Source organism: Macrotis lagotis, chromosome 1 (assembly GCF_037893015.1).
Source record: "Macrotis lagotis isolate mMagLag1 chromosome 1, bilby.v1.9.chrom.fasta, whole genome shotgun sequence".
NCBI classification, from domain to species: domain Eukaryota; kingdom Metazoa; phylum Chordata; class Mammalia; order Peramelemorphia; family Peramelidae; genus Macrotis; species Macrotis lagotis.
The window spans coordinates 321,127,698-321,150,128 of NC_133658.1; the positions used below are offsets into that span (position 1 = coordinate 321,127,698).

The following is a 22,431-nucleotide window of genomic DNA, read 5'->3' on the forward strand; positions in this document are numbered from 1 at the left end:
TAGGCAGGGAGGAAGGCTTGGGAGAAATAATGAATTCAGTTTTTGACATAGGGAGATTTGTTTTTTATAGAATGTTTTGACAGCAGTTGAAGAGACAAGAGTACAGTTCCAGAGAGAGGTTAGGGCTGGATAAATGGATTTGGGTTATATCAGCATTAAGATGTTAAATGAATCCATGGTATAGTGGATGAGATGAATTAGAGAAAGGGGGGGGGCAAGAGAGAGCCTTGAGGGAGGATGACTTCCAGGATTAGTGAGTGTGACATGAATGAAGATCTTGCAAAAGAAATTGAGGAATAATTCTGTTTTCTTTTGCAGTTTGGCTTCCAACTTCATGATTAAACTGAAACTGTTCTCTCCAAAGTCACCAATGGTCTCATTTGCCAAATCTATTGAAGATGACCTTAAGGAATTTAACCACAAAAGGATATGGGAGGATAGCTATCATGAATGAGTGAATCAGATCAGGGAGTTCTGAGGATGGGAGACAGTGGGCATGTTTGTAGATGATAGAGAAGCAGTCAATAGATGGGAGAGATTGAAGTTAAGAGTGGGGAGAATAGAGGGGGCAATCTATAGTAGATGATAGAAATGGGAATCACTTAATTCTATACAGAGGAGTTTGCCTAGGCAAGGACATGTCTCGCCATTTTCTGTGAAAAGGAGAAAGAGATATATAAAATATGCTTTTAAATCCTTAAAATGCTAAATGGTAGCTGTTTGGAGCTGGACCTGAGAAGTAATCTTATTCAACCCCTACATTTTACCTTAAGGAACTAAAAAATTACATGGTCGTTGCTTAGCAAGTGTTAGAGCAAACATTTGAATTTCCAAATTTAGCATTCTTTTCATGGTAGGATTATTTTTTGTCTAGAGGTAATAGTAAGTTAGCCACTGAAGTTTTTGAACAAAGAAGTGATGTGATCAGACCCATATATTAGGAAGATCATTTTGGTAGCTATGATTTGGTAGCTATGATTTACCTATGAGCCATGGATCTAAAGGACATACAGTATGAAATGGGTCTAATGGCCCAAATGGAACAATTTATGATAAATACTTAAAACGAGATGACTGCTAACCATTCTGCAAGGATATTTATCACTGCTTGTCCTTGGGGGTATGGGATCACAAAGATAATGTGACCACAACCTAAAAATACCCAATGATAATATGCTGAGACCACAGATTTCTTCCCCTCTTTCCCTTCCTCTCCCCATCTCCCTTCCTCCCTCACTCCCTCTGTGAGACCTTGGATTTGCTACGCATGTCCCAAACATTTTTCAACTAAATTCGACTAGTTCCAGACCCTCATAACCTCTTCCTTTTATTCTAATAGCCTTCTAATTATTCTGATTTCATTCCAATAGCCAATGCATTTTGTATACAGCTGCAAAGTTAAAGCTTCCTAAAGTCTGACCATGTCATTTCCCTGCTCAAAAATCTTCATTTTTTTTTAAATTGTTTCTAGGATAAAATGCAAAAAAGAGACTTTCCACAATTAAGTTCCAAGTTACTTCTTTCGATTTATTAACATTTTACTCTCCATATTTAGTATTCTAGGCAAAGTTGATTATACCTTGTTTCCCAAACTTGGTATTTTTCCTCCTCTTACCTTTATACTCTTTATTTCTGCTTCTCAGTGTCCTTACATTCTATAAGGGCTCACTTATTTTCCGTGGGCACTTAACTCCAAGATATCTTCCTTGAAGTTTCCCCCCAAACTTTTTGGTTCTCCTCAAATTACCTTGTACTTATTTGCATAAATGTTTGATTCCCTCAGTGGAATGTAAGTTCCTTGAAGGCAAGAATTTTATATTTTGTCTTATTTTTTTGGAATTTTTTGGGGGGATTTTATACTTTACCTTCATCAAAACTCATTAGAATCTTATGTGCAAGCTAGATACTGAAGCATATTGCATAAAATAGATGTTAATATTTATTGAATTAAAGCAAAGAATTCTCATTTGTGTTTTCCTGAAAGGTGGCATATATTTATTAGTATAGTTTGGACTAGAAAAGAATAAAGTTGCATTTCTTTTGAAATATTCAGTAATATGGTCTAGCCTTTTACCAATTAGTCTAAAAGATTAGTTTTACTATACTGGGAAGTTAAAATGATAACGATATCCTCCTGTCAAGTGTAATTCTTGGGGCTCCATTTGTGATTTGTGTTTAAGTACAAAAATTTTCTTTTTAAAAAACCCAGTCTCTTTGGATTTAGATGCTTGCCAATAATTTTTCTTTGTGGGCAGAATTGTTGGACCAATAAGCTGAAAATTTTGAAAGAGGCTGATTTGGCTCAAAAAGGAAATGTTATTTGAAATTAGTTTTCCAAAATAGTTCTAGGCTGAATAGATGGAATATGGTATTCTTGCTTTCAATGAGAGGTGCAGTGGACTGTAATATTTTTTCTGAACTGAGATTCTGATTATAAAGGCTGAATTCTGTCTTTTCTACACACTTCTCTTTATTTCTTTTGTGACTCCTTATATTTGCTGAGCAAATAGTTCATGGTAGTAGAAAACGTGCTCTTAATTTGCAGTATTTGTTTTTTTTATTTTTCATTATTTTTTCGAGGCAATGGTTAAGCGGCTTGCCCAAGGTCACACAGCTAGGTAATAAAGTGTCTGAGGCCGGATTTGAATTCCTGACTCCAAGGCCGGTGTTCTATCCACTGCGCCACCTATTCTCCCCTAATTTGCAGTATTTGACAAATTTCTGTTTTACAATGCACATGCAAGTAAGCATAGCAGCTGCTCAGAGGACCCTTGCTTCTTGTAAACTAAGGTAAGGAACAACATTGCATAAATAAGGCAGATGATTTAGCCCTGACCCTGCCGTCAAATACAGATCAAAGTGATAGCATACTCTGATTCCATCTTTTCATAAAACTTGGTCTATTCTTGGTTCTTGGTAATTTACTCCTGTCATCACTGAGCTCTCCCTTCTTGGCTTTGATTTCTGAGCCGGGAGACTCTCCCCTCTGGGCGCTGTCCGCAGTCCTGGGACACACCCTTGCCGGGAGACTATGCCGGGGCCTCTTGGATCACATTCCGGGGCCTGTTCCTGGATGTTGTATTTAATGTGTAAGGAAGACACGCGGGTAATACGCCGGGCCTGGACTCTAGGGCTTAAGGAGGCCCAGGACCTGCCAAGCTTCACACTGAAGAAAAGTAGCCGAACGCGTTCTAGTCCAACAGGCTCCTTTTAAGTCTTGTTTAATTGAGGCGGGCGGGGAGGGTGCTAGGAGGCGCGCTGGGCTGCGCGGAGGCCGGCCTGAATGTGGCGATAGCAAGAAGACTGGCGGGGCTGCATGTATCCACAGTGCTCCTCCTTTGGCTCAGCTGCTTCCCCGAGATAGCTGGCGGGAGGCCGGGCCAGCTCGGCCGCTCGGGGCCGGAGAGGCGGTGGGATCGCCGGGGCGGCCCCGGCAGCGGGGCAGATCCACGCGCCGGCCGCCGGCCTGTCTCCCAACCCCCGGGGCCCGGGGCCCGGGGCCGCCGCCTCTTCCTCCTCCGGCGGGCAGAGCCGCAGCCCCCGCTGCCCGGCCGCGGGCCGGGGCTGCCCCGGGAGAAGCCGAGGCCGCGCCCCCCGCCGCCCGCTCCCGGCGGTTGGCACATTCCAGGGCCGCAGCGCCCCGCTCCCCCGTCTCCTTCCTCGCATTCCTGCCCCTCGTAAAGGAGTCCGTCCTCTTCCCGGACGCCGCAGGCCCGGGACCCGCGGAAGGAGGGGCGGGAGCCCGAATTCCTCCGCGCCGCGCGCTGCCCCGCGCTGCCCCGCGGCTAAGGCTGGCCTGCGGGGGGCCGGGCTGGGGGCGCCCGCTGCCACTGACCCCCGCCCGGTTCCGAGGGGGCCCGGGGCGGATGGACTCCGAGGCCCGGACGATGCAGCCGCCGCCGCCCGGCCCCAGCATCAGCCTTCGCCTCGGCCGCGGGGAGAGGACGAGGCTGCGGAGGTGACGCCGCGGCCCGGCCGGAGCCCCCGCCCGGGAGGAGCTGGAGCCGGCGCCCCGCGGGCCCCGCGCGCCCGCCCGGCCCGGGGCGGGGCGGCTTTGGGGGCCGGGCCGGGGCCGGGCCATGCAGCGCTCGGCGGCGGACGCGGCCGCCCTGCTCCGCGCCGGCAGGATGCTGGCCGACCTGTCTCTGGCCGAGCCCGGCCCGGCCGGCTGGCTCCGGGGACGGCTGGGGCAGCGGCCGGCGCCGCCGGAGGAGGCGGCCCCGGCCCGGCCCGGGAGGCCGGAGGCCGGCGGCGGCCCGGAGCCGGGGGGCTTTCTGGAGCGCGGCCCCAGGCGGGCCGCCCCCGAGGGCCCCAGCGCCTGCCCGGCCGCCCCCTCCCCGGAGCTCGGCGCCAAGGCGGCGGGCGGCTCCCGCGGGGCCAGCCTGGCCGACTCGGAGGGCTGCGGCAGCCGGCCCTGCAGCGCCCGCACCAGCGGCATCAGCCTGGGCTACGACCAGCGGCACGGCAGCCCGCGCTCCAGCTGCTCCGACCCCCGGGGGCCGGCGCCCCCCGAGCCTCCCCCCGACGCCGCCGGCCCCGGGCCGGCCCGGCTCGGCGCCGCCCCGGCCCGGCCCGCCTGGTGCGGAGGCCCCGGGGCCGGCAGCGCCCGCTCCAGCGTCTCCAGCCTGAGCTCCCGGGGCTCGGCGGGCGCCCAGGCCGAGCCGCCGCCGCCGCCGACCGGCCCAACGCCCTCGAGCCCGGCGCAGCCCGGGGCCCGCCTGCAGCTGCCCTTCCAGGTGACCGCGAGCCGAGCGGGGGGCCCCAGCCCCGCCGAGCAGAGGCTGGAGGCGCTGACGCTGGAGCTGGAGCGGGAGCTGGAGCTGAGGGCCAAGAAGGAGTATTTCGGTGAGCGTGCCGCCGGCGCCCGCAGGCCGGCCGAGGTCCGGGTCTGGCCCCGGAGGCCACTTGGCGTTCTGGGACGGGCCTGCGGGATGCGCCTGGGAAAGGAGGAAGGAGCCGAGCGTGGGAAGTTCCTTACCGAGCAGAGGTTGGGAGGGTCCCGTTGGAAAGTTATTGGGGGTTCGGGGGAAGATCAATACTCTTGGACCGCCTGATGGATAAAGAGTGAGTTCGGGGACAGAGATTTGGAAAGGCATCTTTTTTAGGTTTTACTGAGAAAGGTTTGAAAAATGGTGTCCCATCTGTTCTAGCTCCTCCTTCGGAGGGCATAATACTTCTCAAAACCAATCCGAGTGTCCCGGAGAGCAGAATTTTCTGATATTTTTATTAAAAAAAGTTTGTATAACAAATCCCACTAAAATTCCCTTCTTGCCCTACTCTCTCCCACCCCCTGCGCCTTATGATGAAAGACAAGGACGGGGTTAAGGTAAGGTTGAAGAAAATTTTAAGCGCTAGACTAAAGAATTTGCATTTTTTTCCTATAGTCAGTAGGAAAGACAATTGAACAGGAGAATGACTTAATCATACCTATGTCCTAGTAAGATTATTTTAGCACCCCTATGGAAGATGACTTGAAGAAAGGCAGGACTGGAGTCAGGAGGGATTTCTTTGTAAGAAGACCATTACTGTAGTCTAAAGGAGTAGTAATGAGGTCCTGAAATTGCATAGTTAGTCATGTGAATAGAAAGAAGAAGATAGAAGAAAGAAATGTTCTTTGGTAGAATTGACAGGACTGTCTGGTTAATTGGATGAGAGGCCAAGGAGGGGTCAGTGAATGAGTCTGACATACCTGCCTAGGGATCTTTTGCTGTACTCAGTTTCTTGACCTTTTTCCCTTTCCCAAACCACATATTTATGCATAACCAATTAGGACACTGGACAACTAATATTCCTAGAAAAATGCAGATCCGGTTTTGTCAACTGTACTAGTTGAAGAGGGAAGGTCCTTACAGAATCAGCTTCCGGGTTATTAACAAATTTGGATTTTCATATCTTGGCTTTAATTCATGAGAGTATAAGCTATATTACTGTGCCCAAAAGACACTTCTGGCACACCATGTGTATAATGCATGTTTACCTTTCCCTCGATCTTGCTTCCTTGAATTAGGGTCCTTTGCTGTCCCAGACATTCATTTGATTGTCTCTCACTCATTCTTCATTTTGGGTTCTGATGGGGCTTTCTGGCCTGCAGAATTGGAGATTTACTGAAGTTCAACAGATATTTATTCAAGAATCTAAGTCTAATCCAGTGAATAAGTGTATGATGATGATGTTTGTCCTTTGTTCTTGAAAAAGGTATCAATCAAAGAGGTGATGCCTCCCTGCACTAGATGCACTGGAATTGGATTTAAGTGAGGGGTGCTGTGCTAAGTCACCAGCCTCATTTTCTCCTCCAGAGTCATCTGGGTCCAGTGGCCTAATACAGATCAGCAAGACTGGAGATGACCCTAGATGCAAGGCAATTGGGGGTTAAGTGATTTATCCAAAGTCACACAGCTAGTAAGTGTCAGAATCAAATTTGAACTTCAGGGAGGTCCTTCAGTCAGGAGGACCTGAGTTTAAATCTGGCCTCAGACTTCTATGAGACTATATCTATCTATATGTATGTGTGTATGTGTGTGTGTGTGTGTGTGTGTGTCTCTCTCTCTCTCTCTCTCTCTCTATGTGTATATATATATATATACACACACACACATATGTAAAATTGGAGAAGAGAAAAGTATTACTACAGTGGGGAAGAAAGGAAGATCTGTCTAGCCAGTGTTGTGGGACATTCCTAGATGTGTTTTAGATGTATCTAGTATATACCTATTTAAGTATGTGTTGTATACCCATTGAGTTAGATTATACAATAATTATCCCTATTTTTACAGATGAAGAAACTAAGATATAACATAGCTATTAAGTATTTGAGGCAGGATTTCAATCCAGGTTTCCTGGTTTCAGGTCAGTTGCTCTGTTGGGCTAGTATTACTATTGTTGTTCTGAACCTGTAGGCTATTTATGATCATAGGCATTTCACTTTTGTTTTCATCTCTCCATCACCTAATACAGAGCCTGGCACTTAGGAGAAACTTAATAAATAGTTGATTAATTGATCTGTTTGATTTGGGGGCTGTTTTATAGGAGCAAGCCTCTCCTGCCTGGCTGGGGTCAGCATTTGCCCTGAAACTGACTGTATTGGCAGGTTGATGGCATTATCTGAGTTCTTTGATGATCTGGATGTTCTTTGTCCCTTATTCTAATAGTCCTAGACAGACTCTGCACTGAGTTGACAAGATATTGTGGGTGGCGGTGCATTGCCAAGGCCATAGACAAGAACCTCAGGTTGGTGATGGTAAGAAACATGCTGGTGGAGTCACTTAGTCTTGGATCTTTTTGGTATAATAGAGCCATTTTTGGGGTAAAAATCAACTAATAGGGTCATGAATATTCCAAAGTAAAGAGATAAAAGTTTAAGGAATTGTGATCTAGGCCAAGAGCTGAGAGAAGGGGTATCTGGGGAAATTAACTTCTAGGAAACAATTGTATTCATCTCTTCCTTGATAGAGCTAGACTAAGTTGTTTCTTAACCTTGGAAGAGAGGAAGTTTGTGTTCATTGAGGTCAGGTCTGCCTTTGCTTTCTTGCCACTATCTATCCCAGACAGAATTTAGAGTATGGGATAGTAGTAGTAGTATCATAATGACTTCTTATGGATATCTGTCTTTGAACTGGACTGGAGGGAAGATGGTTTACCATTCTGAAGAGTGGAAGTTCAACAGGTAGAAGGCAAAGCATAGGTGCTGTCAATGATGTTACCAGCATGAGCTCTGGGAGTGCTGTGGTTGAGTTCTATTCATCCCTTCCTTTCTCTCATTTCTCCACATAAAGCACTGCAATATGGCTCTTAGAATCACAGAGTCTCAATTCAGTTAAATGACTATTGATTGAGATCCTACTGTGTGTGATAGACTGAGAGATGAAAAGGTGCTGCTTACTTCTTGGGAGATCTTGGGCAATACACCTGATTTTCCTGGGATTCAAATTCTTCATCTAAGAAACAATAATAATAATAATAATAATAATAATAATAATAATAATAATGACTCACATTTTTATAGTGCTTTTAGTTTGCAAAATGCTTTCCTTATAACAGCTCTAAGAGGTATAATTATTATTATTATTATTTTAGAGATAAAGAAGCTAAATTTTTTTATATTTAATATTCTCATTTTGTACAAATAATTTTTTATACATTAGTAAAGTATTCTTAAGAGTAAACAAAATACCCCCCAATATAGACTCGCTTGAGTGATAAAGTAAAGGAGAGAGAAAAAAATTAAAATAAAAAAATAATAGTAATAATTGTAGGTATGGCCAGGTGGTACAATGGATGGAGCACCATCCCTGGAGCCAGGAGCACCCGAGCCGATATCCAGCCCCATACACCCAACAGTCACCCAGCTGTGTGACATGCAAGCCACCCGAACCCCACTGCCCTGCAAAAACCAAAAAAAGAAAAAAAAAGACCCAAAATAAAATAAAATAGTAATAATAGTAGGGGTGGCCTGGGTGGTGGACAGAGTATTGGCCCTTGAACCAGGAGCACCTGGGTCCAAATCCAGCCTCAGACACCCAATGATCACACTGCTATGTGGCCCTAGGCAGGCCACCCAGCCCCATTTATCCTGCACCTCCCCCAAGATAATAATAATAATAATAAAAAATGTGTTTGAGTCTTTGTTCCAATACCAACAACTCTGTCATGGGTGGATCACATTCTTTATGATAAGTCCATTGCAAAAGTTACATCCATATTTTTCCACCGTTGCCATTGCTGATCGCAACTCCCTCCTTTCCTATTTCTCCACTACCATGTACTATATTTTCTCTTTCCTTTCACTCTGACTCTGACGTAGGGTAGCTGAGTGGCGCAGCAGACAGATCCCTGGCTCTGGGGCCAAGAGGCCCTGAGCCCCACTACCACCCCTTAGGCCCAGCATCCACCTGGCCCTATGGTCCTGGACAGACCATCCAATCCCAGCCCCTTGCAAGAAGTAAAAGATAAAATGTGTTGTATCTGACCACTCTTCCCCCATGGTCCATCCTCTCCTCCATCACTCACATCCCCCCCCCTTCCCCCCTGCCCCCCCTCCTTCTTACTCCAGATGTCTATACCCCATTGAGTATATATGCTGTTTCCTCTCCTAGCCACCTCTGATGAGAGTAAAGAGTCCCTCATAACCCCCTTGCCTTCCCCCCTTCCATATCATTGCAATAGCTCATTGTAATAAAGAAAAATCTTATTATATGAAATATCTTGGCCTATTCCCCCTCTCCTTTTTCTTTCTGCCATTACATTTCCCTTTTTTCTATTGACTCCATTTTACACCATATTTTATCTTCAAATTCAGCTTTCTCCTGTGCTTCAATTATAGAAGCTCCTTCTACCTGCTCTATTAATCGAGAAGGTTCATATGAGTATTATCAGTGTCATTTTTCTATGCAGGAATACATGCAGTTCATCATCATTAAGTCCCTCATATTTTCCCCTTCTCCTCCAATCTCTGTGCTTCACCTGAGTCCTATATCTGAAGATCAAACCTTCTGTTCAGCTCTGGCCATTCCAACAGGAACATTTTAAATTCCCCTGGTTCATTGAAAGTCCATCTTTTTCCCTGGAAGAGGACATTCAGCCTTGCTGGGTAGTACATTCTTGGCTGCATTCTAAGCTCTTTTGCCTTCCGGTGTATATTATATTCCAAGCCCTACGAGCTTCCAATGTAGTTGCTGCTAAGTCCTGTGTGATCCTGACTACAGCTCCATGATATTTGAACTGTGTCCTTCTGGTTGCTTGTAATATTTTCTCTTTGACTTGGGAGTTCTGGAACTTGGCTATACTATTCCTAGGGGTTGGTTTTTTTGGGATCTCTTTCTCTGGGGGATCAGTGGATTCTCTCCATTTCTATTTTGTCCTCTGCTTCTAGGATATCAGGGCCATTTTCCTGTAGTAATTCTTTGAAAATGATGTCAAGGCTCTTTTCCTGATCATGACTTTCAGGTATTCCAATAATTTTTAAATTATCTTTCCTAAATCTGTTTTCCATATCAGTTTTTTTTTTCAATGAGTTGTTTCACATTTTCTTCTAATTTTTCATTTCTTTGGTTTTGAAGTATTGAGTCCTGATTTCTGGTAAATTCATCAATCTCCCTGAGTTCTATTCTTTGTCTGAAGGATTTGTTTTCCTCAGAGTGTTTTCTTATCTCTTTTTCCATCTGACCAATTTTACTTTTTAAAGCATTCTTCTCCTCAATAACTTTTTGAACTGTTTTATCCATTTGACCTAAGCTGGTGCAGGAGCTTGTGCTTCCTCATCTTCAGACTGAGTATTTTGATCCTTCTTGGGCTCATATACAAAATATTTCTCAATGGTGTTCCTCTTATTTCTCTGCTTGCGCATTTTCCTAGCCCAAGCCTGTTTTGGGGGCGCTTCCTGAGCTTTTGGGACACTCCCACAAGGGTCTCAGTGTGTGAGGCTCTGTCCTCCCTCCTGGTCTGTGAATGACCATTAGCGCCCCCCTCTGCCATGGGGCTGAGGTGGGGGGGACCCTGCTGTTCTATGGGGGGGCCTAGACTGCAATCAGGATCTGAATATGGTCAGAATCCCAGCGTCCTGTTCCAGGGGCAGAGGACAGAGCTGGGAAGTCTCTCTCTTCACTCCCCTCCCTAGGTTCAAAGGGCTCAAACCCTGGGGGCTCCTGCTTACAGGCTCTGCCTGCTTCTCTGGTTCCTGGATCTAGGCTGTGGTGGCCAAGCTGCTCTCTGTGTGCCCTGAGGGCTGGACTTAATGTGTTTGCTGTGGCAGAGGTCCCCCGCTGTTCCCCCAATTTGTGCCTGGTGCTCCCAGGGGTGTAGCTCAGGAGATTCCCCCACTGCTGTGATCCGTGGCTCCCAGCACCCTGGGGCTGCCTCCGGGAGGCTGAAGTTCTTTGGCTCTGGCGGGCCACCCCTCTGGCAGGCCGCTCCTCCAACCCCGGGGAACAGAGCCTTTCCTGCTCTTTTCCAGGTTACCTTGAGTAGGAGAACTGCCTCACTGGGTCCCTCGAAAATTCAGTTAAAGTCCTTAGTTTCGAAGATTTATGAGAGTGCCTAAGATAGGATCCGTTTTTGTCGCCATCTTGGCTCTGCCCCCATAAGAAGCTAAAATTTTAAGAAGTTAAATGATCTCTACATGATATTAGTAAGACTCTGAGGCAGAATTTGAACCTGGGTTCTTGACTTTTAAGTTCAATATCTTCCCTCCCTCCTTTCTTTCCTCCTTCCTTCCTTCCTTCCTTCCTTCCGGGAGCTGTGATTTTTTTTGGTGTAGGGAATTTCTAGTATGGAAACTCACTCCACTAATGGAGTCAGAGTGGTACAAAGGAAAGAAGATGGCTTTGGAATAAGAAGACCTCAGTTCAAATCTAGTTTCTTCTTCCCCTGGCACATCATTAATCCCACTAAGCCTTGTTTCCTTCTCTGTAAATTAGGGGTTTGGACCAAATGACCTATGGGGTCCCTTCCAACTCTCTTATGATCCTGTGATGTCACTCCTCTGTACCCTATCATCTTAGATTTAGTGGTTGCCTGGTATGAGACCATATGGTTAGTATATAATTAAGGAACATCTGAACACTGGTATTTTCTGTCTCCAAGATTAGCCTTCCATTTAGATATTCTCTAAAAGTTTGCTTCTGTTATATATATTTTTCTATATAATTATTATTAGTTATAAATCAGAGACTCTTAATTTTTTGTGTATGTTGGTCTTGTCCCTATTTGGAAGTCTAGTAAAACCTATGGAACCTTTTACATTTTTTTTAAATGCATACAATACATAGGATTACAAGAATACCAGTTATCTTGAAATACAGTTTGCAACTTATTACAAAAAAACAAATTCACAGACCCAGGTTAAGAACCTCTTTTGATCCTATGAGTAAGATGAAGTACTTGATCTCAGATTGGGGGAATGGGAGGTGGAAAAGAAGGAGACATAAACACAGGTACCTGTAGTACAGGGTAGATTGTGTGGATGGAGAGAGGTATGTATGAGTCACAGTTTGAGCTGTACTGGGGTTGGGGAAGGAGGGCACCAGGGAAAACTTCCTAGAGGAGGGGCATGGAATCTTCAGTATTAGCCAGTCTAATCCTTTCATTTTAAACTGAAGCCCAGGAAGGGAAATTAACTCTAAAGGTCCCCTGGTGACTAATGGCAAAGTCAGGACTAGATCCTAGGTACTCTCCTGACTCTCAGTCCGGGATCTTTTCCATGACAGCATCTTCTTTTCCTTGTATATAATAGATACTCAATAGAAGTTTGCTGAATTGAGCAAAAAGCAATAATACAATTAGATATGTGTATAATAGAAGCCTTAGTTCTAGCCTAAATATTTCCTGCTGTCATTAGAACCACATCCATTTCTTTTATTCCTCAACTGTCCTTAGTGAAAGTAGATAGATAAATGTCAACTAAATTTTTGGATATTAACAAATAATAACAATGATTTTGTGTTTATATAATACTTTTTAGTTTACAAAATGATTTTATCACAGCAACCCTGTGAGGTAGATAGTGCAAGTATTTTGATCCTCATTTTACAGATAAGACAACTGAGGACTAGAGCAGAAGTGAAATGGTCAGATTCCTAGAAAATATCAAATCAGGATTAGAACTCAGATCTTCTATTAGTCCAAAGATTTTTCTCTTCTCTTCAACTTTATTGTTTCTTCAAAGAATGATCTTGCCCTAGTCTACAAGGTGGGGTGATGGAGTTTCTTGGTTCAAGTAGAAATTCTCTTAATAGGGTTGATGTACTTCTCTGGAGTGAGGTATATAGAATATCTGAGGGACTTCTGACTTAAGCCCCAGATTGAGAGCTCTGACTCTTGGTCTCTGTGTGGTGAAGGTCATATACATCACTGAGTCTGTTTTACTTTAGAAATGAAGTCATGTATCCAGGAAGAGGAGGCCACATAGCAGGGCCATAGGGTTGGGAAGTGAAGTGTTTGTTCTGCTTTGAATGACTAAATATTCTGTTTCTTTTCCTCTTTCAGGAGTTTGTATAAAGTGCAGGACGGGCATCTATGGTGCAAGTCAGGCCTGCCAGGCCATGGGGAGCCTTTACCACACCAACTGTTTCACCTGCTACTCCTGCGGTAGGTGCACTTAGCCCAGACACCAGTACAGGTGGCTCAGCTTGGGTAGATATGCGCCCATAGGTGTACATGTTTGTTTTGTTGTCATAGGCAATATAGAATGTCAAGGATATTCAGGCATGCAACCAGGGGACATGGGGACACATACAAGAATGATACGGATCTACTAGTGGCAGACATATAGACAGCTGTGGAATAGACTGTGAGGGTGACCAGAAAACTCCTGATTGGTCTCTAGTGACTAGGGTTTCATCCAAGAGGACAGATGACTGCATTGGTGGGATGGCCTCTAATGGAGTCCCTATCTATGGTATAGAAGAACTGTGGGAGCAACTCCACTCTCAGCTTTTGGATTCCTCTTTTTTTTTTTCACATACTTCCACTTTGATTTCTAGTAATTTGGTAGAGAAGGAAGGGGGTTTTCTCCCATTATGCTTTTTTTTTTTGCTAGACAATGGGGTTAAAGTGACTTGCCCAAAATCACACAACTAAGTTAGTATTAAGTGTCTGAGGCGCATTTGAACTCAGATCCTCCCAAATCCAGAACTAGTGCTCTATCCAGTGTGCCACCTACCTGCTCCTCCCATTTTTCTTGTACTATTAGTGGCTTTATGGAAATCCAAGGGAATAATAAGGGGTGCAAAGAAAGAAGCATCCAAAAAAGCTGGACAGGGTAATTTCCATTGCTCTTCTGGAACATGGAAGAACTGTTGAGGAAGAGAGGGTCCTTTATGAGTCTATTCTCCCTGATGTGCAGTCTTCAGTTAACTGTGAAGCAAAGATCTCCTTGTTACCCTTGTTACAGATGGGGATTAACAAGAAGATGTTTGTACAGTAAGAGAATTAGTATGATGGAAATGGAACTATGAAAAAAGCTGGTCATGGAAAGGCAGTGATTGGTTAGAGAGGGAGTGGGCTTTGTGGGCCATGCCACTTGTTGCAGGGTTGGAGTTTTTCTGGGAGGCTAGAGGGTCTGAGACCAAACATGTAAATAAATCCTGGGTTCATGAATCAGTTGTTAGATTATGTGCTTTAAAAGAAATTTATTTTGATAATTTTTTTTTATCTTTTGCATTTCCCCTTTATATGCTCCTGATCTCCAGCCCCAAGAAACATCCCTTATTACAAAACACTGTTCAGTAAAATTAACCAGTATGTCAAAGGAGTCAGATTCTCAGCATATACCATGGCACTTTTCCTTTCTCCCAAAAGAAAATAGGAGAAGCCTCTTCTCATATCTCTTCTTTAGGTCCAAGCTTGGTCATTATAATTTTGTAGTATTTCAGTTGTTTTGATGTTGTTTTTTCCCATGTGCATGGTGGTTGTTACCATAGATTTTGTTTTTCTGGTCCTGTTTACTTCTCTTTGCATCAGTTCTTATGTCTTTCCTTGTTTTTCTATGTTCATATTCTTTTTTGTTTTTGTATTTTTGCAAGGCAGTGTTGTTAAGTGACTTGCCCAAGGTCACAAAGCTAGGCAATTAATAATTGTCTGGGTTCTGATTTGAACTCAAGTCTTCCCGATTCCAGGACTGGTGCTCTATCCATTGTGCCACATTCTTTTTTTTAAATGTCTTTTTAAATTTTTTTTTGAATTATAAAAAATTCATTTTTAGTTTTACAATTTTTCCCCTAATTTTACTTCCCTTCCTCTACCCCCCACAGAAGGCAATTTGTCAGTCTTTATTTCACATTCCTTTTTTACAGCACATTAATATTCCATTATATTCATAAATTTCAACTTTTCTTTGTCATTCCTCAGTCTATAAGACCATTTGTTTTTAATGTGTACATCTGTATATTTTCCTAGGAATTAATTTAATGAGATGAAGTAGTTGGAAAACCTATGTGCTTCCAAGTTTGTGGGTTTAGGGATGTTATCCCTGAAGGGATATCTTAACTTTAGTCAGGGCCAGCACCCAGACAGACTGAGGGCTCTCCCCCTTTGTCCACTTTAGTGCTCTCCATCCTGTCTCTGTCTTTGGGATTCATTTATGATTTATGACCACCCTGGGCACATTACACAGGTAAATCCAATCGGGGAGCTTAGTACCCATGTACGGGGTACATGTCTGGACTTCACTTATGCTGGGTAAATCATCTTCCTTCTCTTTTCTAGAGTTAAAGTGTAGTCAGGAGCTTATAGCTCTTATTAATATTTAATGAATAAAAATGAACCAAAGGTTGGTGCCTTGGTCACTGGTATTACCAGTGTGGGTATAGCTTAAGAGTTGAGTGGTAATTAGTTCTGTGGTTTGAGGGGAAGGATCACAGTGAATGTGTCTTATCATCTCTAAAATGGGGATAAACCTTGCTATTTTGTTTCTCTCCCAGGATTGTTTTGAGATTCATTTGCTCGTTCATCAAATAGTTCTCCCCCCGCCAAATACTTTATTTATAATTTTTAAAAACACCATTAGTACATCTCCATAGTAGAATACTTTTTTTTTTAGCAAAGGTGTATAGATAAGAAAAATGTAACAACACATTGGTTTCATTAGATAACATGAGACTCATTCTGTAACTATTACCTATAATCTCTTTTCTAATTAGAGCTAGAAATGGCTCATGGTCATGCCTAGCCAATGTGCTGATTAGAGTGCTGATGTCTTTCTGTGGGGTTTTCTTTACATTTTTAAATGAAGTCTTTGTATTAAATGTTGTCTTGATTCTCCTTCATTTTTCTTCCATTCAGACAAGACTCTTGAGTTTCTCTGAATTCTTCATATTTGTCATTACTTATATGTTATTCCATTGTAGTAATGTAACCCAGTTTTCATATAAATATTTTTTAAGCTCCAACTGGATATAGAAAATGATCTAAGGTGTTCCTATTCTGATTATCCTGTATCTAATAGGAGGATAAGACACACACAGACACAATATAACATTGAGTATTATAATTGCATCATATTAGAGGATTGATAAACAAATTTAAGAGGGAAGATTGTCATTGGATAGAGGATTAGAGAAGACATCATGAAAGATGTAGTATTTAAGTTGAGCTTTAAAGGATAGATAATAATAGTTCAACAGGTGACTTGGGAGAGAGGGCGTTCTAGGCAAAGGGAATGGTGTGAACAGATGATTGAAGGTGGGAGAGTGCTTTGTGTGTTTGAGACAGAATAATGAGGAGGGGAAAGATGTAAGAGATGTTGTAGAGGCAGAATTAGATATAACCTTGTATAAATGTAAAATATGAGGGAAAGGAAGAGTTTATATTAATCCTAAATACTCAACAGCCTAGAACATTCAACTAGAGATAGGAGGCCTTTCAAGTTGACAGTGATCCATTTATAATCACTGTTTGTGAATTCAAGCAGTTGTGAATCCTTCTAATTGTATTCTCATTTGGTTCACCTCTCTCTCTATTGTTCCTGTAAGTCAGTTCTACCTGGTTGTTTCCAAACTGTCATTAGAATCATTTGGGTTACGACTTCAGAATTTCTTTCATGAAAACATTTCATCCCTCTGTGACTGGCTTCCCCTACAGAATTTTATGAATTCTAATTCTCATTTCTCTGAAATCTTTGCTTTCCCCTCTCTCTACATCTAGGGGACATGCCTAATTATGCCCAGCTTTCCTCACTAGATGAAGAATTCTGTGATAAGGCCACTACCTGTCAAAGTTTCCATCATTTCTATGTCAGCAACTGTTCTTTCCTTTTGAGCAGTTCTCTTCAGTACTTCCTTCACTTTTTTTTAGGTTTGGTTTTTTTTTTGCAAGGCAAATGGGGTTAAGTGGCTTGCCCAAGGCCACACAGCTAGGTAATTATTAAATGTCTGAGACCGGATTTGAACCCAGGTACTCCTGACTCCAGGGCTGGTGCTTTATCCACTATGCCACCTAGCTGCCCCCCCTTCACTTTTGAAGAATGAATTTATCACATAACAAATCAGAAATCTCTGTTTTCAGTGAAGGGATAGCTCAGGCAAATGTCTAGGTAATTAAAGTTTCTTATCACTGTTATACCTTCGTGCCAGATTTATGGTGATTCCTGAACTTTTCATATACTCCCTTCTTCTGTCTGGCTGAACAGCATTACTTCAGTATCTAAATCTTCTCCTTTCATTGTTAGATTCTTTATCTTCTTAATATTATTATTTTCCATTATTACTTTAGTCTTCCAAAGGCATATTTTAATATCAAACCCCAATCCATTAAATGTCAGTGATATCTTTGAAGTCATATTTACCTATGATGATACAGCAAAAGGCACTGAAAAAGAAAAACATTTCAATAGGAAGAGAATCAGAGTGGAGCATTGTCATGGAGGTAAGGGAGATCTAGTCAGAGGGAGTGGTCAGTAGTGCCAAATGGAATAGAGAAGTCAAAGTTGATGAAAACTGAGAAGAGGCTGATTGGAGTTAGCATCCCAGAGATTGTGGGTACCCTTGGGCAGGTTGGTTTTGGAGAGAGATAAAGCTCTTTTCTTTCTTCTTGAATCCCCAATCTCTGTGGGGAAGGAATAGAGGGAATTATGGTGGTGCCAGGCTTTACTATAACCCTGATGACTGTTTTCCTCTTTCCCCTATGTTCTTTTTAGGGAGAAGACTCCGGGGAAAGGCCTTCTACAATGTAGCTGGGAAAGTCTACTGTGAGGAGGACTTCCTGGTGAGTTAGGACTTTGGTCATCTCTCCTGTGAGGCTGATAATGATGGTGGGAATGGTAGTAGAAGTGAATGGGGCATGATGAGACCTGACTGGGCTGACTTTTTTTCCCCCCTCATTTGAGGTTAGATGCAATGATGGTCTCCCCTTCAGACAAGAAAGGGACATATAGGATAATTGACCTCTCTCTTACTGTGTCACAACTGGGGATGGGGAAATAGGGATAGGGGAATCCTTTGGAGGGAAGTATGTTGAGAGGGCAGGAGGGGGTCCTTAGCAATGGCTGGTAACATGACTGGTTATAGGTTCTGTGTCCTCACTCTCAGTACTCAGGGTTTCAGCAGACAGCCGACAAGTGCTTCGTGTGTGGACACCTCATCATGGAGATGGTAAGAAAACCCAGCTCATCCTCACCCGAGACCCTGGATTACCTACCTCAGGGCCCTACAGAACTTCTCTCAGAAGTTTCATTTGTTTTTCCATGACTTCCAGAGGCTCCAGTGCAGCCTGTTCCCTGGGTAGGGGTGTGGGTGCCTCCTGAGAGATACAGGCCTTTCTGTTGTAATTTTGGGTGTCTCAGTGTTTCTGAATGTGTGTCTCCATCTCTTGCCTTCCTTCTCCCTCTCTGTGTCGTCTTTCTCTCTCTGGGTCTTTGTCTCTTTCTCTGTCTCTTCTGCCTCCAGATTCTCCAGGCCCTTGGGAAGTCCTACCACCCCGGCTGTTTCCGATGTGTTGTATGTAATGAGTGCTTGGATGGCGTCCCTTTCACCGTGGATGTCGAGAACAATATTTACTGTGTCAAAGATTATCACATGTGAGTGATTTAGAGGTTAGCGTGATACTGTGACATGTGTGACCCGGTAACCTATGTGACCTTAAGATGTGTATAGCCCCGGGGCAGCTTGTCCAAAGGCAGGCTGCCCTGTCCTATGGCATAGGATCAGAGGAAAGGACATGAGGGTCATCTGATCTAGCCCCCTCATTTTACAGATGCAGAAAATGAGGCCACAAGGTCATGTGACTTACTCAGGGTCACACTTGGACGTAAGTGACTACTCTAGGCTTTGTGTCCATAGTTTCTGACTCAAAATCTAGTGCTTTAACCACTGCACTGAGGCCTTGCACCAGCATTTGCATTAGTCATATTCTCCTGCCTCATTGTGAATCCCTTGTTCATGTGATGTTTGTCATTGCTATCACCATCTCTGATTCTGTGAGCCTGTTTCTCAGATTGAAGCATTGAAGATTTTCCCTTCTTGTCCTTTTCAATGTAGATAGGATCCTAATAACAATATAAATTATAATCATAACTCATTCTTAAAGCACGTTTGCAAAACACTTTCATTCCAAAAAGCTGTTGTAATAGTTTCTATCATTTATTCCATTTTACTGACACTGAAATTCAGGGAGTTTAAATGACCTGCCCAAGGTCACATAGCTTTATGGAACCTGCTGATTCCACCCTAACTTCCCAGTCTGTCATTCCATTACACCAGCAGCAGAGAACTGTACTGATCTGGTGTTGCCATGGCAACCACAAGGAGGTTGAACAATAACTTTTTAGGAGTGAATTAATTAAATGTTTGATCAAATATAGCTTGTGAATGATGTGATAAATATCCAAATGACCCTTGGCAGAAAAACAGTTCTCCACCCTACTCAAAAATAAGAAAATCCTAGACATTTCCTGATCTCTATCTCAGGCCATGGAACACAGGGCAAATGAAATATCCACATGTGGGTACCTTGGGGGATTTCAGGCCTGGAACACAGATCAGATGCAATCCTCATACATGGTCCTCCCAAACCATGAAGTCAGCATCACTGTGTTCAAAGGGTCCTTATAGTTCTCTAGTCAAACCAATATCTGGGCTGGAATCCCTTTACAACATCCAATTTAAAAACTTCTAGAAAGTAAGTCCTTACTGCATATGACACCATGATAGGTATGGAGGATTCAATGATGTGGATGAAGGACAATCTCTGTCCTCAGGAAGCTTCCATTCTGCAGGAGCTGCAACATAGAAACAAACAAACAAACAAATAAATAAATAAAAGAGATTTGAGACTCATGGTCATTCAGCCTCTCTCTACTAAGAACTCTACTGAGCCTCTCAGATCAGACTTTTGGACAGTACTAATTATAATTAATACAGAGATAATCTTCAATGTCTCTCCATTGCTCACATTTCTGAACCTTGAGGCCAAGCATAACAACGATTCTTCAGATGCCTGAGGGCAGATATCATGTCCCTTCCAAGGCTATTCTTCTGTGTGCTCTGATGCTTTGATAGCACCACCATCAATCTACTCTTGTCCTAGTGCCCTTCTCAGGATCCAGGACAGTTTATCAGTGTCTGTAGGTAGGGTGGAGGGCCTACTGGACTTGCAGTGGGGAAGGTTGTGTCTGGTCCCTGACACTGACCAGATGTGGAATTTTGGGCAAGTCATCGAGTCTTAGTTTCTCCATCTTACAAATGTGTCTCCCAGGACCAGATTGCATCCTTATATGGCACAGTCTAGGATTTCCTCATCCTCTTGGTATCTCCCTTGTGGACGTTCTCCAGGTTGTCAATGTCCTTCATGATCCCCAGAACTGAACAGAATTCTGTCTAGTCTAATCGGGACAGAGTGCGGTAGTAATATCTCTTCTCTTGTTCTGGACACCCAACAATTCTTTTTTGCCTCAATAGTAGTGATGACTCATCTCTTATATTTTAAGATCTTGTTTAATGTGTTGTTGTTTTACTTGGCACATATTTATTTCTCGTCTCCTGCAATAAGACAGTGGGCTCCTTAAAGGCTTGAGCTGCTTTTGGAAGCCCCCATGTTGCCAAAATATAATAGGTGCTTATTTAAGGATAAATATTTCCAAGATGTATATAATTATCTGATGGGGCTCCTTTCCAGCTCATCTGTACTTTTGTGTATGTTTACCAGTCTGATGGGGGATCTCCTTCCTTTCCCCAACCTCTGTATGTGTATATCTGTTAGATGGAACTCCTTCTCTGTATGTGCTGTATAAGTAAGTCATAGGATTTAGAAATAATAGGAGTCAGTGTACAAGTGGAAGTAAAAGACTGAAATGAAAAACCTGGGAAGAACGGGACTAGAATGGAACCCAGAAATCAAATGATGAATGAAAGTGGTCAACTGTCCTGTTTTGGTGGTGATGGTGATAGGGAGTGTGGCAGGAAGAGTGAGTAAGTGATGGAAAAAAAATCAGGGAGGTTGGCCCATATGTTTGTGCATACTACTGATGGAGGGTACCTTATGAAGAAAGAGCCAGACAGGTGACTCCCTTTGAGGCACTAGACCCCAAGAAGATATCCTTGAGTTGATGGCATATTGATCCTCAGTTTCTGACTCTTGTACTATATTGCTTTTTTTTTCCCCTTCAGTGTTTTTGCTCCCAAATGTGCCTCATGTACCCGACCCATCCTTCCTGCAAAGGTAGGAATATTTTATAGCTTTGTGATGTGTAAGTACTTTGATTTCACTGACTTTGTTATATGGGACCACTTAGGCCAGGATCTCTGGGGTGGGCCAATGACTGGGTGGGGTGGGCTTAAGGGTTTTTCCTAAATATTTCAAGGATGTACATAGAGCTGTTTCATGTGCAAGTGCACAGTCTAATCATGCACATGTATGTTGTTGTTAATCCTTCATTTTTGAAGGGGACTGTTATTACTCAAATATATGTGCACAATTTAGCCATTACCATATATGTTGTTGTTCATTCTTAGTTTTTGAAGAGGACTAATGATATTACTTAAGTGCATGTACACAGTCTAGCCAAGTACATATATATTGTAGTTGCTCATCCTTCATTTTTTCTTTTTAAAGATTTTATTTATTTTGAGTTTTACAATTTTTCCCCCTAATCTTACCCCCCCCCCCGAAGGCAATTTGCCAGGCTTTACATTGTTTCCATGGTATACATTGATTCAAATTGGATGTCTCATTCTTCATTTTTGAAGGGGACCAGTGACATTATAGGTGATGTCTTGATTTACTAGTTAATTGGATTTAAATGTGGTAGAGTTGCCCAAAGTCATCAATTTCTTTTATGAGTCGTCAAAGACCAGTGATAGGACTAAAGTCAAGAGAACTGGCCCAGAAATCAGTGGATGACCTTGGCGTCTTTGATTTCTGACCAAGTTCTAAGTGTTTCATAGCATCCGCTTTTTATCTTCTTTTATGATTGTTGGAACAGATTGTTCTCATTTGCCCATTCCTTTAGGAGAGGCTTGACATGAATGGGGTGGACATCCCCCTAACTCACCAACATTTTTGAGACCTGTGAGTTCCCCTCAACCTAGTTTGTACCATCTGCTGAGGGAGGACTTTCACCTCCAATGTGAAGGCTTGCTGATCCCTTTTCAGGGCTTCTCATTCACCTTCATGTCCACCTGTCCACTTTGTCTATGTAAACATGCGCCTATATATTTCTTTGTATCTTTTTATCAGGGCTGCGAAGAGACTATTCGAGTGGTATCAATGGATAGAGATTATCATGTGGAATGCTATCACTGTGAGGTATGTCTAAGGGATGGCTGTGGGGTTTGGGGAAGGGTCCTTCTGATTTACTATCAGTTTCTACTCTAAATGTGTCCCAAGAGGGGAAGTACGTTAGAATGGGGAATGAGTTTATAGTGGGATCTCTGCCAGCCAGTGATTGGCAGAGTGGCGATAAGGATGTAAATGGATCTCTGGGGCCAAAGGCTCAAAGAATTCCTG

General features: G+C 43.5%; 1 protein-coding gene across 2 annotated transcripts in view; it reads left to right on the forward strand.

Annotated features, from left to right (window-relative positions):
* The first annotated feature begins 4,079 nt into the window (after window positions 1-4,079).
* WTIP (WT1 interacting protein) overlaps window positions 4,080-22,431 on the forward strand; it is a 28,092-nt gene continuing 9,740 nt past the window's right edge. Inside the window, exons 1-7 of one of the 2 annotated variants that reach the window (XM_074211509.1) lie at window positions 4,080-4,845; window positions 12,979-13,080; window positions 17,627-17,694; window positions 17,997-18,080; window positions 18,375-18,505; window positions 21,093-21,144; window positions 22,162-22,230. In XM_074211509.1, the coding sequence (XP_074067610.1) occupies window positions 4,080-4,845; window positions 12,979-13,080; window positions 17,627-17,694; window positions 17,997-18,080; window positions 18,375-18,505; window positions 21,093-21,144; window positions 22,162-22,230 (1,272 nt within the window). The remainder of the gene's footprint in view (window positions 4,846-12,978; window positions 13,081-17,626; window positions 17,695-17,996; window positions 18,081-18,374; window positions 18,506-21,092; window positions 21,145-22,161; window positions 22,231-22,431) is intronic. The other variant, XM_074211510.1, reaches the window with a different exon arrangement.